This window comes from Entelurus aequoreus, linkage group LG14 (assembly GCF_033978785.1).
Source record: "Entelurus aequoreus isolate RoL-2023_Sb linkage group LG14, RoL_Eaeq_v1.1, whole genome shotgun sequence".
NCBI classification, from domain to species: Eukaryota; Metazoa; Chordata; class Actinopteri; order Syngnathiformes; family Syngnathidae; genus Entelurus; species Entelurus aequoreus.
In genome coordinates this window covers 52666611-52679110 of record NC_084744.1, presented here as the reverse complement: position 1 = coordinate 52679110, position 12500 = coordinate 52666611, and the positions used below count along the sequence as shown (strand labels likewise).

The 12500-nt window shown below is 28.0% G+C and overlaps 1 protein-coding gene across 9 annotated transcripts in view; it reads right to left on the bottom strand.

Moving 5' to 3' along the window:
• Nucleotides 1–12500, bottom strand: part of tcf7 (transcription factor 7) — a 108289-nt gene that overhangs the window by 5693 nt on the left and 90096 nt on the right. For 5 of the 9 annotated variants that reach the window (XM_062070166.1, XM_062070168.1, XM_062070172.1 and 2 more), the window contains 4 exons: nt 8767–8886; nt 5004–5166; nt 2445–2552; nt 2230–2268 (listed from right to left, as the gene is read on the bottom strand). In XM_062070166.1, coding sequence (XP_061926150.1) covers nt 2230–2268; nt 2445–2552; nt 5004–5166; nt 8767–8886 — 430 coding nt within the window. The remainder of the gene's footprint in view (nt 1–2229; nt 2269–2444; nt 2553–5003; nt 5167–8766; nt 8887–12500) is intronic. The other 4 variants (XM_062070167.1, XM_062070169.1, XM_062070173.1 and 1 more) reach the window with 1 other exon arrangement.

The window sequence follows — 12500 nt, the reverse complement described above, 5'->3', positions numbered from 1 at the left end:
CACTTTTTAAGCAATTTTAAACCACTTTAAAAACCCTGTAACAAAAAACATGTTTAACTCTCTGAAAGCACTTTTTAAAAATTACTTTTTTCAACTGTTTTGTCAACTATTTTTAATCCACATCTCCAATTTTCAAAAATATTTTAAAACTTTTTAAAACACCTTTTAAAACATCTTTTAAACACTTTTTTTTAACATCTTTTGAACACTAACAATTTTCTAAATTATTAAAAATTTTTTTTTTTTATAACTTTAAACTTTTTTTTTTAACACCTTTAAACACTTTTAAAGCAATTCTTAACAGTTAATCAATTTTCTAAAACTTTCTAAACACTTGAAACTACTTTTTGTTTTTACAACTTTTTAAACTATTTTTAAACACCTTTAAACACTTTTAAAGCAATTCTTAAACACTTAAGCAATTTTCTAAAATGTTTTCTAAAACTTTCTAAACACTTGAAATTACTTATTGTTTTTACAACTTTTTAAACTATTTTTAAACATCTTTAAACACTTTTAAAGCAATTCTTAAACACTTAAGCAATTCTCTAAAATATTTTCTAAAACTTTCTAAACACTTTAAACAACTTTTTTTTTTTTTTTTACAACTTTTTAAACTATTTTTAAACACCTTTAAACACTTTAAAGCAATTCTTAAACACTTAAGCAATTTTCTAAAATATTTTTAAAACTTTCTAAACACTTAAAACTACTTTTTTTTTTACAACTTTAAACTATTTTTAAACACCTTTAAACACTTTTAAAGCAATTCTTAAACACTTAAGCCCTTTAAAACCTTATCAAAACACCTTCCTACAGCCTTTAAATAGTCATTTCAATACAATACTTCACACATTGAATTATTATTATTTAGAATTATTTCATCACACATTTAAATATTATTCATAACTACACTAAACACAAATATAAACACAACACTTTTGTTTTTGCTCCCATTTTTCACAAGTACAACTTTTACTATTATACAAAAGACCTATTTCTCTCAAATATTGTTCACAAATCTGTCTAAATCTGTGTTAGTGAGCATTTTGTCTTTGTCAAGATAATCCATCCCACCTCACAGGTGTGGCATATCAAGATGCTGATTATTGCACAGGTGCGCCTTAGGCTGCCCACAATAAAATGCTACTCTTTTAGGTATATAGTAAAAGTTTTACATCTTTGAGTTCAACAAAAGTGTTGCGTTTATATTTGTGTTCAGTATATTTCATTACATTTGAAACAATATGATTAATATTATTATTTATATTATTATTATTCTAAACTATTTCATGTATACATTGAATTGTCATTATTCATAATTATTTAATTTCACATTGAATTATTATTCATAATTATTGCATTAAACAATTAATTATTATTATTCATAATTACCTCATCACACATTGAATGATTAATATTCTGTGTTTTACAAAGGCAAATTACTTCTATGATATCTCATTGGGTAAAAAAACAGCTGTGGCTGTAGGCAACCTCCAGATGTAGTTTTTTTTAAATGAAGGCCAGCAGGCGGCAGGAGCAACAATTCGGTATGACGACTTTTATTTATCACTTTTAAGCGTTGTTGGAGTGAAAGTCATGTTTGCGGTACTTTTGTCACGCTAACTCAGCACTTTACAACATATGGTATTGTTTGGAGCATGGTATTGTTTGGAATATGGTATTGTTTGGAGTATGTTATTGTTTGGAGCATGGTATTGTTTGGAATATGGTATTGTTTGGAGTATGTTATTGTTTGGAGCATGGTATTGTTTGGAATATGGTATTGTTTGGAATATGGTATTGTTTGGAATATGGTATTGTTTGGAGTATGTTATTGTTTGGAGCATGGTATTGTTTGGAATATGGTATTGTTTGGAATATGGTATTGTTTGGAGTATGGTATTGTTTGTAATATGGTATTGTTTGGAGTATGTTATTGTTTGGAGCATGGTATTGTTTGGAATATGGTATTGTTTGGAGCATGGTATTGTTTGGAGTATGTTATTGTTTGGAATATGGTATTGTTTGGAATATGGCACTATATCAAATATGACATCATATGTATCCGTGATGATTGGCGGTGCAGGTGTTCCTAATCAAGTGTCCTGAAAGTCTTGACTGTCTTAATGGTGCTGGTAACCATGGCAACATGCAATCCCTTTCATGCCTCGAGAAGACTGGTACACCCCCCACAGAGGCAGACACACCCACAAGACGAGTCCCTACCCAATCAGCTTTACTCTGGACCCCGCTAAGGCCCGCCTCCTGCAAGAGGGTCAACAGCACACTTAACACAGCAGGACGCCACACACGCACGCGCACGCACACACACACGATACAACACAACACATGCGCCCACTGATGTGTGTGAGTGAGTGAGTGTGTGTGTGTGTGTGTGTGTGTGTGTGTGAGTCAGTGTGTGTGTGTGTGTGAAGTCTTACATAGTTGTCTCGCGCAGACCAGGTGGGATAAAGTTGCATGTGAAGTTGTCTCTCCTTACGCGCCAACTCGTAGTATTTAGCCTGCTCCTCACGGCTCAACGCATGCCACTGCACACACACACACACACACACACACACACGCACGCACACACAGAACACACACACACACACACACACACACATTGAAAAAGTCAATTATAAAATGATGACTTGACAAAAAAATATTGATTAGACTTTTGATGATTTATTTATTTGATTTATTTCTATTATTGATTGTCAACAAAATATATTTTTTTTATATTGGAATGTTGTAAATGATTCTATTGTATTACAATATATTTTTCTGCTATTTTGTTAGATACCTTTTTACAGTATTGTATTATAAAATATATTTTACTGTATAGTAAAAATACTTTTGCTGTATTTTAAAATACATTTTAACAGTATTGTATCATTAAATATGTTCTAATATTTAGTAAAAATAGTTTTGCTATATTTTACAGTACTGTATTATAAAATGTGTTTTACTGTTTAGTAAAAATACTTTTGCTGTATTTTAAAATACATTTTAACAGTATTGTATCATTAAATATGTTCTAATATTTAGTAAAAATAGCTTTGCTATATTTTACAGTACTGTATTATAACATGTGTTTTACTGTTTAGTAAAAATATTTTTGCTCGATTTTAAAATACATTTTTACAGTATTGATCATCAAATATGTTCCAATATTTAGTAAAAAGACTTTTGCTATATTTTACAGTAAACTTTACAGTGTTGTATTATAAAATGTGTTTTACTGTATAGTAAAATATTTTTGCTGTATTTTAAAATAAATGTTTATATTATTGTATCATTAAATATGTTCTAATATTTAGTAAAAATACTTTTGCTATATTTTACAGTACATTTTACAGTATTGTATTATAAAATGTGTTTTACTGTATAGTAAAAATACTTTTGCTGTATTTCAAAATGATTTTTTACAGTATTGTATCATTAAATATGTTCTAATATTTAGTAAAAATACTTTTGCTATATTTTACAGTACAGTTTACAGTATTGTATTATGAAATGCGTTTTACTGTATAGTAAAAATATTTTTGCTGTATTTTAAAATATATTTTTATAGTATTGTATTATGAAATGCGTTTTACTGTATAGTAAAACTATTTTTTGCTGTATTTTAAAATACAGTTTTACAATATTGAACATGTCTTACTGTGTATGAAAATAGTTTTGCTATATTTTAAAATATCTTTTCACAGTATTCTATTATAAAATATGTTTTACTATAAAGTAAAAATAATTTTGCTGTATTTTAAAATCCTTTTTTTTACCATGTTGTATGATAAAATATTTTTACTGTATAGTAAAAATAGTTTTGCTATATTTTGAAATACATTTTACAGTATTGTATTTTAAAATATTTTTTACTGTATAGTAAAAATAGTTTTACTGTATCTTAAAATACATTTTTACCGTACTGCATCATGTAATATGTGTTACTGTAAAATACTTTTGCTGTATTTTTAAAATAAATGTTTACAGTATTGTATTGATAAATGTGTTCTAATATTTAGTAAAAATAATTTTGCTATATTTTACAGTACATTTTACAGTATTGTATTATAAAATACATGTTACTGTATAGTACAAATGTTGTTGCTGTATTTTAAAACACATTTTTATTGTATTGTATTATAAAATGCGTCTTACTGTTTAGTAAAATATTTTTGTTGTATTTTAAAATACATTTTTATAGTATTGTATTATAAAATGTGTTTCACTGTATAGTAAAAATATTTTTACTGTATTTTAAGATACAGTTTTACAACATTGAACATGTTTTATTGTGTAATAAAATATGTTTGCTGTATTTTAAAATATATTTTTTTACAGTATTCTATTATAAAATATTTTTACTGTATAGTAAAAATGGTTTTGCTGTATTTTGAAATACATTTTACAGTATTGTATTATAAAATATGTTTTACTGTATAGTAAAAATAGTTTTACTGTATCTTAAAATACATTTTTACAGTATTGTATTATAAAATAATTTTTTTACTGTATCGTAAAAATAGTTTTACTGTATCTTAAAATAAAATTTTACAGTACTGTATCATGTAATATGTTTTACTGTATAGTAAAAATACTTCTGCTGTATTTTAAAATACATTTTAACAGTATTGTATAATCAAATATTTTTTACTGTATAGTAAAAATAGTTTTGCTGAATTTTAAAATATTTTCTTACAGTATTGTATTATAAAATATTTTTTACTGTCTATTAAAAATAGTTTGGCTGTATTGTGAAATATGTTTTTGCTGTATTGTAAAATACATGTTTACCTTTTTTTCCTTCCAAGATGGCATCATTTCCCCCATTGCGGGATAAATAAAGTCTATTTCCTTTTAATTAAATTACCATCTGACAGTATTGTAAATATTATATTGTTATATACCTATTTTTGACAGTATTGTACATTTAACACTGTATTGTTTTCAACAGTATATTGTGATAAATATGACATCATAGTGTATGAAAGTCTCACCCTGCGTCCAAGAATCTGGTTGATGGCGGCGCTCTCCTTGAGCGTGCACTCGGCGATGACCTTTGCCCTCATTTCCTTCATGTAGAGCATGAAGGCGTTCAGCGGCTTCTTGATCACCGCCTTCTTGGGCTCCTTCTCCCGCTTGGCGTCCACCTGGGGCTTCCTGGGGGAACAGGTGACAACCTTGTCAAGTAACTCCCCCTACAGGTGGCACATGTAAATACAACCTGGTCATAGCCCTTGGTTTGCTCGCTAGCTGGGCCACACTAACACAAACAACAGAACATTCGGAGGAAGGCTGGGGGAGGACCAAAGGTCAAAAACGGCCGCTTGGCATCCAGTGGAAATGCGGGGTGAGCCTTGGTGGAGGTCAGTGTTACACAACACCAATACTGAGACAATGGCCGTGCTACATGCTAACACACACTGATTTGTGTGTGTTCTGTTGAAAGTGTGTCAACAACTAGCTGCCTGAATACATTCAAAGTACTTCTTTGTATAAATACATCCAAGGTATTCATGTGTGTAAATACATCCAAAGTACTTATTTGTAAAAATACATCCAAAGTACATATGTGTATAAATACATCCAAAGTACTTATTTGTAAAAATACATCCAAAGTACTTATTTGTAAAAATACATCCAAAGTACATATGTGTATAAATACATCCAAAGTACTTATTTGTAAAAATACATCCAAAGTACCTATGTGTGTAAATACATCCAAAGTACTTCTTTGTAAAAATACATCCAAAGTACCTATATGTGTAAATACATCCAAAGTACCTATGTGTATAAATACATCCAAAGTACTCATATGTATAAATACATCCAAAGTACTTCTTTGTAAAAATATATCCAAAGTACCTATGTGTATAAATACATCCAAAGTACTCATATGGTGTATGCGAAATATTTATATGTATAAATACATCTAAAGTACTTACATGTATAAATACAGCCAAATATTTATATGTATAAACACAGCCAAAGTACTTATTTAAAGTACTTTTGTGTAAAAATACATCCAAAGTACTTTTGTGTATAAATACATCCAAAGTACTTATGTGGATAAATCCATCCAAAGTACTTATGTGGATAAATACATCCAAAGTACTTATGTGTATAAATACGTCCAAAGTACCTATGTGTATAAATACATCCAAAGTACTCATATGTATAAATGTATCCGAAATATGTATATGTATAAATACATCTAAAGTACTGACATGTATAAATACAGCCAAAGTACCTATGTAAAGTACTTTTGTGTATAAATACGTCCAAAGTTCTTATGTGTATAAATACGTCCAAAGTACTCATATGTATAAATGTATCCGAAATATTTATATGTATAAATACATCTAAAGTACTTACATGTATAAATACAGCCAAAGTACTTATTTAAAGTACTTTTGTGTAAAAATACATCCAAAGTATGCACGTGTATAAATACATCAAAGTACTTATGTGTATAAATACATCCAAAGTACTTCTGTGTATAAATACATCCAAAGTACTCATGTGTAAAAATACATCCAAAGTACCTGTGTGTATAAATACATCCAAAGTACTTATGTGTATAAATACATCCAAAGTACTCATATGTATAAATGTATCCGAAATATTTATATGTATAAATAAATCTAAAGTACTGACATGTACAAATACAGCCAAAGTACTTATGTAAAGTACTTTTGTGTATAAATACATCCAAGGTATTTATGTGTATAAATACATCCAAAGTACTTCTTTGTAAAAATACATCCAAAGTACTTATGTGTATAAATACATCCAAAGTACTCATATGTATAAATGTATCCGAAATATTTATATGTATAAATAAATCTAAAGTACTGACATGTACAAATACAGCCAAAGTACTTATGTAAAGTACTTTTGTGTATAAATACATCCAAGGTATTTATGTGTATAAATACATCCAAAGTACTTCTTTGTAAAAATACATCCAAAGTACTTATGTGTATATATACATCCAAAGTACTTATGTGTATAAATATACCCAAAGTACTCATATGTATAAATGTATCCGAAAATGTATATGTATAAATACATCTAAAGTACATACATGTATAAATACAGCCAAAGTACTTATTTACAGTACTTTTGTGTAAAAATACATACAAAGTACTTTTGTGTATAAATACATCCAAAGTACTTATGTGTATAAATACATCCAAAGTACTCAAGTGTATAAATACATCCAAAGTACTCATATGTATAAAAGTATCCGAAATATTTATATGTATAAATACATCTAAAGTACTTACATGTATAAATACAGCCAAAGTACTTATTTAAAGTACCTTTGTGTAAAAATACATCCAAAGTACTTTTGTGTATAAATACATCCAAAGCACTTATGTGTATAAATACGTCCAAAGTACTTCTTTGTAAAAATACATCCAAAGTACTTATGTGTATAAATACATCCAAAGTACTTATTTGTATCAATACATCCAAAGTACCTATGTGTATAAATACATCCAAAGTACTCATATGTATAAATGTATCCGAAATATTTATATGTATAAATACATCTAAAGTACTGACATGTATACATACAGCCAAAGTACTTATGTAAAGTACTTTTGCGTATAAATACGTCCAAAGTACTTAAGTGTATAAATACAGCCAAAGTACTTATGTAAAGTACTTTTGTGTATAAATACATCCAAAGTATTTATGTTTATAAATACATCCAAAGTGCCTATGTGTATAAATACATCCAAAGTATTTTTTTGTAAAAATACATCCAAATACTTATGTGTATAAATACATCCAAAGTACTTACATTAAAAAATACATCCAAAATACCTTGATGTATAAATACATCCAAAGTACTTGGGTACATAAATACATCCAAAGTACTTGGGTGTATAAATACATCCAAAGTATTTATGTGAATAAATACATCCAAATTATTTACATGTATAAATACATCCAAAGTACTTATGTGTATAAATCTATTCAAAGTACTTACATGTACAAATACATCAAAGTTACTTGTGTATAATTACTGTACATCCAAAGTACTTATGTGTAGAAATGCATCCAAAGTACTAATGTGTATAAATCCATCCAAAATACTTATGTGTATAAATCCATCCAAAGTAGTTACATGAATAAATACATCCAAAGTACGTATGTGTATAAATACATTCAAAATACTTATGTGTATAAATCCATCCAAAGTACTTATGTGTATAAATCCATCCAAAGTACTTATGTGTATAAATCCATCCAAAATACTCGTGTATAAATCCATCCAAAGTACTTGTGTGTATAAATCCATCCAAAGTACTTGTGTGTATAAAGCCATCCAAAGTACTTGTGTGTATAAATCCATCCAAAGTACTTGTGTGTCTAAATCCATCCAAAGTACTTATGTGTATACATACTTTTAAAGTACTTACTGTATGTGTATAAATACTTCTAAAGCAGTTATGTGTATAAATCCTTCTAAAGTACTTAGGTGTACAAATACATCATAAGTACTTATGTGTATAAATACGTTTAAAGTAGTGATGTGTATAAATTCCATTAAAGTACTTACGCGAATAAACACTTTTAATGTACTTATGTGAATAAACACTTCTTAAGTACTTGTATAAACACTTCTAATGTACTTACGTGAATAAACACCTCTAAGGTACTTACGTGAATAAACACTTTTAAAGTACTTATGTGAATAAACACTTGTAAAGTACTTATGTAAATAAACACTTGTAAAGTACTTACGTGTACATGCCTCTGTCGTACTGCTCATGCTCTTGCTTGCCAGAAGGGGGCACTATGGCGGGGTGAGGGATGCCAGTGGGGTGCATGCCAGATGGGCCCAGCATGAGAGAATGAGAGAACCTGAGTACGAAAAGAACATAATAATAATAATAATAATAAATAATAATATTGTGAATACGAGAGGAAGTGAAGGCGGAGCTAAAGCCAGCGACACAGCATGACATCACAACATCAAAGCTAATTTTCTTCTGTGCCACTAATCAACACATTGCACTTTTAAGCCCCGCCCCTTTTAGTACCCTAGCACTGGGCCAAGTTTAAGGGACCAAAATGTGATTGACGTCACCACTAGAGGGAGTGCTATGGTTAATTTATTGATTCATTCCATCAATCGCTTCAAAAAAAGATATTTTTCTGTGCCATTTATTTGACAATTAATTTCTATATTTATTCTTCTCTAAACTTAAGGAAGCACATAATAGACAATAATAATAATCAATACAGAAAAATAGAACATAATGTGAGTTATTTTTTTCATTCATGCAAAATATTGAGTTTTTGATTTTTTTTTAAATTACGCAATTCTTCCAAGAACGTTTTTATTTAATGCTACCTAATAATAATGATAATAATAATGAATATAGAAAAAAATTATAAACATAACTGTCATGAAACCAGTGTTAATTCTGACAGCAGTTTTTAACTTACCGTATTTTTCGGACTATCAGTGGCAGTTTTTTTCATAGTTTGGGGGGTGCGACTTATACTCAGGAGCGACTTATATGTGAAATTATTAACACATTAGCGTAAAATATCAAATAATATTATTTAGCTAATTCACGTAAGAGACTTTTTCAAAACAGGTAACAGGTTAGAAAAGCTCATTCAGGTTGCATGGAGATGGCCTAAAAATGTTTTTTTTTAAATGTATTCTTGTTAAAAAAAATAAAATAAATAATAAAAAATAAAATAAAATTATATATATATATATATATATATATATATATATATATATATATATATATATATATATATATATATATATATATATATATATATATATATATATATATATTATTGCCAGACAAAAATAAAATAAAAATAAAATTATATATATATATATATATATATATATATATATATATATATATATATATATATATATATATATATATATATATATATATATATATATATATATATATATATATATATATATATATTTATTTTATTTTTTTGCCAGACAAAAAAAAATAAAAATGTAAATATATATATATAAACACCATATTTTTCTGACTATAAGTCGCAGTTTTTTTCATAGTTTGGCCGGGGGTGTGACTTATCCTCGGGAGCGACTTATGTGTGAAATTATTAACACATTACCGTAAAATATCAAATAATATTATTTAGCTCATTCACGTAAGAGACTAGACGTATAAGATTTCATGGGATTTAGCGATTAGGAGTGACAGATTGTTTGGTAAACGTATAGCATGTTCTATATGTTATAGTTATTTGAATGACTCTTACCATAATATGTTACGTTAAGATACCAGGCACGTTCTCAGTTGGTTATTTATGCCTCATATAACGTACACTTATTCAGCCTGTTGTTCACTATTCTTTATTTATTTTAAATTGCCTTTCAAATGTCTGTTCTTGGTGTTGGCTTTTATCAAATAAATTTCCCCCCAAAATGCGACTTATACTCACTCCAGTGCGACTTATATATGTTTTTTTCCTTCTTTATAATGCATTTTCGGCAGGTGCGACTTATACTCCGGTGCGACTTATACTCCGAAAAATACGGTAGTTTTAATCATATTTTAGTCATCAAAATGAATTTAGTTTTTTTAAGTCGACAACATTTCTCAACATTTTAGTCGACTAAAATTACAGTAAATTTGGTCTACTAAAATATGAAATATAAAGGAAAACGCATCTTTGAAGTTGTCTTGATACGACTTTTATCAAGGTTATTAAAAACATAAATGTACAATGTAATAAATCAACTCTGCATGGCTTTCAATAAGCGTCGCATTTTTTCCAGAATCAATTCAGACGAAGAAACCAATTAAGGCCTCAGAATGTAATTTCTCAACGTGCATTCAATAGTATGTAGTATGCGACGGAGCAGATTGTCCGCCATTTTATTAGGCTAACGAGCAGGTCACTTGCTCTGAGCACAGTTTAGAAATAAAATCATGCCCACTTGTATTAAAAATATAGTATTTATCCAACAGGAAATACTAGAAATGGAACATTAACATGTATTTGATGCTCACATATTAACATTAAGCATGTAATGAGAACTGCTATAGTACAGTGTTGCATTATTTACACACACAAAGTTGTATACATGAATTGTTGGCAATTTGAATTGTGTAATCATATTTTAACTATTATGTTCAAGAACATTGTAACTATTTACTGGTCCATCATTAAACTGTAATGTGTACATTTTATCATGTAGGTGTACTATTAATTTTTAGACAATTATGACCAAACAAAAATATAATTGATCTATAATTTGTATATATATCTCAACGCCCTCTCAATGTGTGCATGTTTATGCTCATATGAAGAAATTAAGTAGTTTTATTCTATATTGTGTACATAAGTGTACATAATAATTGGCGTCTTGGCCACTGTCCCGTGTAAATACAGCAACCAGTGATATAAAACTAACGTACCGTGAATTCCCGATTATAAGCCGCTATTTTTTTCCTACACTTTGAACCCTGCGGCTTGCAGCTAATTTATGGATTATTTGCGCAAGCGGCTACAGTAAAAATCTTTTTATAAAACAAAAACAGGCAAAAACACTGAGAGGGTGTTTTATCTTTTGGACGAGTTTGCAAACATTTTTTCCAACCAAAGTGCCGTTCAGTCTTCTCGCCGTCCATAGCGTAACTACTCTTATGGTTTCTTCATTCATCACTCCAAGCAACGTTTGTAAGTTTTACAATATAATTAAAACAATTCATAGTTACTAAACCGTCCCACATGTGATAGTCTGTAGGAGTGTTTTCATGCATATTTTGCATGTGCTATCGTAACGTGATGACGCTCGCGTCGTTAGCATGAGCTAATATGCTAACACGTTTACGACTGTCTGTGTTAGTATTAATAACTTACAACTCCATTATTTTTGGATTGTTTCAGTTTCACAAATTCCTCAGTAAATTCACCAAAACGTCACCGGGGAGTTATCGAGTCTGTTTAGCTGATTAAAGAGCTAGCTTCCGGAACTAGTGGGTGCATGACGATGACTTCTGTTTTGTTTGATCAGTCGTTCTACTGCCGTGTTGCAGACACGATTTGGAAACAATTAAGGTATAACTATATGTATATATATATAATTTATATTTTCATATATTTATATATTATATATAATATATATAATTTATATAATAAATATATATATTATATATATAAATTTATATAAAATTTATATTTTCATATATTTATATATTATATAATATATATATATATACATATATAATATATATATATATTATATTTATTTATATATACATTTATATAAAATATATTAATTGATATATATTAATATATATATATATATACATACAGTATGTATATATATATATATATATATATATATATATATATATATATATATATATATATATGTATGTATGTATGTATGTATGTATGTATGTATGTATGTATATATATATATATATATATATATATATATATAAACACATAAA